We start from the raw sequence: 6,311 nt of genomic DNA, 5'->3' as shown, positions 1-6,311 counted from the left end.
ATTTTTAATCCTTTTGCAAATTCCTTGGCGTGAACTACTGCCAGGTAAAACGCTACGCCTTGGCAACAAGGGGATCCCATGAAGCCCCAGCAGTGCTGCCAGTCTCCTCCCTACACACCTTCCAGAAGCAACCAGAGGAGAAAAATCTCTCTGAGCTCTCTGTGCCTTTCAGGCAGGGAGGGCAGGGCACGTCCAGAGACAGAGCCACCAATAAAAGCCACCCTGGAGGACTCTTGTCCAATTGCACAGTGAGCTCTGGTTGCTGATTAACCACAGCTCTCCCATGACAATCTCACATTCCCAGGGCTGCTCCTGCTCCACAGCTGGAACTTTTCATAACACAGGGCTTCAGACGGCCGGCCGGCGGCTTCTCTCCAGCCTGCTGCAGTGGGAGCAACAGCTCTGCTAAGACGTCATGGCCACTTCTGGAAAAGTAAGGACAACGCATTTCCCACCATCCTTTATGAGGTACCCTGCTCTTTGGGAAATATTTTGCAAATGGCTCAGCCTGCGCACCAATACCGCGCACCTTCTCTTCTCCAACCTTACTCCCACAACTCATCCAAATCCCTTTGCATAACAACAGCTTCTGCTTTTGTACAACTGCACGTGTTGGTGCTTGCCTGAGGTAGTGCATTCCCCTCCTGTCCCACCCAGCAGCGCAGGAATGAAAATAGAAATCTTTCACTCTGAAAAGCTCCCTCCTGCTCAGCCTCGCTCTGCACTCCTGCTCTGGTGGGGAAACACAGACATGCAGTCTTGCGGCCACTCGCCTCCTGTGGTCAACATTGACCCTGGCAATTTCCTCTTTGGGCCATAAATCTTGCTGATGCCAAAACAGCTTTGAGTTGATCGCCTCGGGGTCTGGGGGATGTCACACAAAAATCATCCCTTTGGCAAGGTAAAAAATTATCCAGTAGTCAGCCAGATGAGGGCCATTCCTTAATGCTTCTTAGGTACCTTTAGCCCAGTATTTTGCAAGACCGACAGCAAAGTTTGTTACAAGGATGTCTCCTGGTACTAAAAGTGCTGTCCTTCTGGCCTGAAGATGCAAGAGTACACATGTTACTTTCAAAACTGCACAGTATGGCAGGCATCTTCTCCATGTCACCTACCAGAAGTCACCTTGGAAGCCACATGGTGCTCACACAGCAAACAAGAGAGGGGAGAGAGCCACCTTGGCCTTTCCCTTAGCACCGGCATGTGCCAAAGGCAGATGTTCCCTTGTGGCATCATCCCCTCTGTTGCTTCCAGGTTATCAAATGCAGAGCTGCTGTTGCCTGGGCTGTGGGCAAACCACTCTCTGTTGAGGAAGTGGAGGTTGCACCTCCAAAGGCAGGTGAAGTCCGTATCAAGGTAAAACCATGTTTCGCTGTTTTTTTTCTCCCTTATCGGAACTGCTCTTGTTGCGGCTGTACCTTGAATATACCTGTCAGGAACCTGTGTTCTCCAATAGCCCTTAACTGCCCAGAGAACCTCTGTAAAATACCCTTCCACAAATTGAATTAAACAGAGGACAGGCTATTTCTAAAGCTCATCATCTTCTCTTTCAACTCCAAATAGATTGTGGCCACTGGCATCTGCCACACAGATGAACACGTTTTGAAAGGTTACTTTCCTAATGTGGATTTCCCAGTTATCCCAGGCCATGAAGGAGCTGGGATTGTGGAAAGCGTTGGAGAAGGAGTGACCTCTGTGAAACCAGGTAAGACACACACACATACAAGCACAAGTCCAAGAATCAGCTCTCAAAGCAGAGGAGGCTGCCTGGAGCTCAGAAGTTGTGCCCTGCTCCTGCATTCGCTGGCTCGTAACCTGAGTACACACTCATTGCACTGGACTGTCAGATACACTTCCCTGGACTATTGTACATGCGCTCGAGGGGGCTCTGAGCATTTCTTCCCGACAGAGAAAGCAGAGGGTTTGTGGTAAGATGCTGCTGTTGGAAAGCTCATCAGAGGCATTCCAACCAGGGCATGCTGAGTGAGAGGCACCTAGCAGGAATCTGCTTTGTTGCAGGAGACAAAGTCATCCCCATTCCCCTTCCTCATTGCGGGGAATGCAGCTTCTGCCAGAATCCCGAATCCAACTACTGCCTCAAATCCCAGTGAGTTTAATTCTCCTTCCCCTACACCTAAACAGTGTTGGCTGTCTCTCAACAAGTCTGATGACACCATGGATGTTTACTTGATGAAAACCAAAATGCTTGCTCCTCCCAACAGTCTCTCTGAACCACAAAACCTCCTGCCTGACAAGACCAGCCGGTTCACTTGCAAAGGGAAAAAGATCCACCACTTCTTGTGGGTCAGCACCTTTGCAGAATACACTGTGATCCCAGAGTACGTCGTTGCCAAAATAGAGGCTGCTGCACCTCTGGACAAGGTCTGCTTGCTTGGCTGTGGGTTTTCCACAGGCTATGGGGCTGCCATCAATACTGCCAAGGTTGGTATTGCACAAGAACCCCATGGCCACCCTCACACCCCACCAGCCCTGTGCAACAGAAGCCTCCTCCTGAGGCTGGAGACTCACAGGGCCCCATGTTGTGCAGGTAAAACCAGGGTCCACCTGCGCTGTCTTTGGCCTTGGAGGAGTTGGCCGCTCTGCTGTCATGGGCTGCAAAGCGGCTGGAGCTTCCCGCATCATCGCCATTGATATCAACAAGGACAAGTTTGCCAAGGCCAGGGAGCTGGGAGCCACTGACTGCATCAACCCTCAAGACTTCAAGAAGCCCATTGAAGAGGTGATCACCGAGATGACCGGCCATGGAGTGGACTACTCCTTTGAGGTCATTGGGCGTGCGGATACCATGGTAAGTGGCCTCCCTCCTAGCTCATTCACAGGCTCCCCTCAGGGCAAAATTCACCCTGGCAGTAGTCCCTTGCCTGAAACTATTAAGCAATAGTTTCAAAGTGGAATTTAACTTGAATTCGTCTGTGTTTGCTGCCTTTCTATTTTTTGGCTAAATGACGCAATACTGAGTTTTATATATGTCTTAAAATCCTTTGAATTTAGCAAATTATTTTTAACAGTTTGTATTCCTATTAATGAACAGCATACTCAGAGACCATATCCCTTAATGACAGGGATAACAGAAGTCTGCACCGCTGGGCACATCTTTGCTCAGAAAGGCAGTCTCTTGGCTTTTCAAAACAGTTTCAAGACAAGCACTGAGCTCTCCCTCTCTCCTGCACAAGGGAGTATATGTTTTTAGATTACCAGGGAGGGGCAGAAAGAAAAAAAGAATGCTTTTTAACAAACTCATCATCATATTGTCTAATTCACCTGCCTGTCCCATCAGAACGCTGCTCTGGCTTCCTGCAACATGAACACTGGTGTCTGCGTGATGGTTGGGTTACTGCCTTCTGGTTCAGCAATTTCCATTGATCCTATGCTTCTGCTGTCTGGGCGTACATGGAAGGGGACTCTGCTTGGAGGTACAAAATTCTAGAAGACATTTCAGACATTTCAGCCTTTTCTTCTCATGATAGTTTCCAAGTTACAGAATAACAGAAGGGTTTGGGTTGAAAGGGGCCGTTGAAGACCGTCTGTTTAAACTCTTCTGCTGTGCACAGGGGCATCTTGCACTAGAACAGGTTGCTCAAAACATGGCCCAACCTGACCTTGAACATTTTCAAGGATGGCATATTCTCAACTTCCCTGGGCAACCTGCTCCTGTGTCTCCCCACCTCCATCATAAAAAATTTCCTCTTTGCGTCCAATCCAAATCTACCCTCTTTCAGTTTAAAAACATTACCCCTTGTCCTGTCACTATGGGCCTTTTTAAAAAGTCTGTCTCCATCTCTCTTATAAGGCCCTTTTTAAGCATTGAAAGGCCACAACAAGGTCTTCCCAGAGCCTTTTCTTTTCCAGCCTGAAAAACCCCAATTCTCTCAGACTTTCTTCACTGGAGAGATGGCAGCCATTTGACCATTTACACAGTCCTTCTCTGGACTCACTCTAAGAGGTCTATGTCTTTCTTGTATTGGAGACCTCAGAGCTGGACACAGTATTCCAGGTAGGGTCTCACAAGAGTGGAGCAGAAGGGATGAATCACCTCCTTCGACCTGCTAGCCATGCTCCTTTTTATGTGGCCAGGGACATGACTGGCTTTCAGGGCTGTGAGTGCACATTGCTGACTCACATCCTATTTTTCACCCACTAGTATCCTCCAGTCCTTCTCTGCAGGACTGCTCTCAATCCATTCGTCTTTCACTCTGTGTCAATAGAGGGAATTGCCCGAACCCAAGTGCAGGACCTTGCATTTGGCCTTGTTGAACTTCATGAAGTTCGCACAGGCCCACTCCTCAAGCCTGCCAAGGTCTCTGCATGGCATCCCTTCTCTCAGCTGCACCACTTAGCTTGGTGTCATTGGCAAACTTGCTGAAGGTACACTCAATCCCACTGTCTATATCACTGATGAAGATATTAAACTGTATTGGTACTAGCACAGAACCTTGAGGAACATGATTCATTACTGGTTTCCTCTTGGACATTGAATTTTTGGAGGAGGACATTGAGCCAATTCCTTACCCATCTAACAGGCCACCTGTCAAATCCTTATCTCTCCAAACTAGCAGCAAGATTATTGTGGGAGACTGTATCAAAGGCCTTACAGAAATCTGAGTAGATGACGTCTATAACTCTTTCCTCCATTGCTACAGTCCCTCCATCGTACAAGCCTGCTAGGTTAGTCAGGCATGGTTTGCCCTTGGTGAGTCATGTCATCTCTCTGTCTTCTGTATCTTTCGACATATCTTGCAGGAGGATCTGTTCCATGATCTTACCAAGCTATGATCTTATCGAATATGAGTCAGGAATTACCAGGGTCCTTCTTTGATCCTTTTTAAAAATGGGTGTGACATTTTCCTTTCTGCAATCACTAGGTGCTTCACCTGACTGCCACAACTATTTTAATATAATTGAGAGTGTCATGGCAACTATATCAGTCAGTTCGCTCAGGACTGTGGGATCCATCTCATCAGGTCCTACGGACTTATGTATAGTCATGTTCCTGAGGTGTTTTTAAACCTGCTCTTCACTCATGAGAGGGACTTCGTTCCCATGGTCTCTTCCCACTGGCGAGATGTGGGAAGAGAGATTACCATTGAAAACTTGGGCAAAAGAATTGTTGAGTACCTCAGCCTTCTCCACGTCAGTTGTCACTAGCGCCTGTGGAATAGGTACCCTTCAGGGCTTATGAATACCTCTCCCTTTGAAATGACTTTTCACATCTGAGCAATGTTCTCAGCTGTAGGACAAAAGATACTTTTCCTTATAGGTGTTATTCATTAACTTCTTGGTCATCGAGAATATTTCAAGCTTGGCAATGTCCCAGGAAGCCTCTTTGAGAGGGCTTTCTAGAAAAAAAAAACATAACCAAGGAGGAGCGCTGCATTTCCACTGTATATATAAGCACGAAACATGCTAATAAACCTGTAACTATTTCATACAGCTCAACACACAAAATTCTCTGCACTAACCAGAGACTAAAACAAGGATAAAACCACTCTCCTTCTCAGAAGAGGAAAATTTCTCACAAGATAAAGACGCCAGTACAGGTCACTCAATCCTGACCCTACAATATGTGTAGGAGGATAGTTCCATCTTATGAAAGTAACTCCTTGTTGCCCTATTAACACTTTCCTGTTGCACCTTGCTCTCTCTTTCCTCTACAAGACTCTTCTTTCCCTGTCCCACTCTCTTGCTTTGTCTCATCCCTGCCCCTCCATCACACACATACCCATTACCTGGCCTTCCAGGGGTGCCCACTCTCATACACACCCCCCTCAAGCCCCAACAACTGATCTCAGCTTACACTTCACTGCGGTCTAAGTGCTTCTGTCTTGTGTCAGAGAAGGAGCTGGTGCACCTTGAGGATCTTCTCACTCTGTCCAGCCATACTCTGAGATCAAAGGGACTCTCTCAGATTTTTAGCCTCATCCTATTAATTTTGATGTATGCCAAGAAGTAGCTACCGTGCTTTACAAGGGCACAGCTTCAAGTATATCGTACTGGCCATCACAGCCTGGGCGGCTCTAACATTCTGCTCAGAGGGCAGCTGCTACACTGTCGGCACTGGCAAACTACAAACATTATGTTAGCAAACAGCATTTCTCTGATTATTCACTGCAGGTGCTTTCTCCCATTTCTAGGCTGGAGGCTGAGAGATTCTATGCCCAAATTAGTTTCCAGTTATTTGGAGAAGAAATTCAACTTGGACTTGCTGATCACACACACGATGCCAATTGCTAAAGTGAATGAGGGACTGGAGTTGTTACAGGCAGGAAAAAGGTGAGACCCTTCCTAGCAGG

General features: G+C 47.4%; 1 protein-coding gene across 1 annotated transcript; it reads left to right on the top strand.

Annotated features, from left to right (window-relative positions):
* Window positions 1-366: 366 nt before the first annotated feature.
* Window positions 367-6,291, top strand: LOC104268248 (alcohol dehydrogenase 1-like; the record flags this gene model as incomplete). Its single annotated transcript, XM_009878053.1, has 8 exons — window positions 367-433; window positions 1,255-1,356; window positions 1,564-1,705; window positions 2,020-2,107; window positions 2,223-2,442; window positions 2,549-2,809; window positions 3,299-3,434; window positions 6,153-6,291. Coding segments are annotated over exons 1-8 (1,106 nt in total), but the record flags the coding sequence as incomplete, so codon positions are not given.
* Window positions 6,292-6,311: the final 20 nt, after the last annotated feature.

The sequence above is a fragment of the Apaloderma vittatum genome, unplaced genomic scaffold (genome assembly GCF_000703405.1).
Source record: "Apaloderma vittatum isolate BGI_N311 unplaced genomic scaffold, ASM70340v1 scaffold11251, whole genome shotgun sequence".
NCBI lineage: Eukaryota > Metazoa > Chordata > Aves > Trogoniformes > Trogonidae > Apaloderma > Apaloderma vittatum.
The sequence above is the reverse complement of the archived record's forward strand: the minus strand, read 5'-3'. Positions and strand labels throughout refer to the sequence as shown.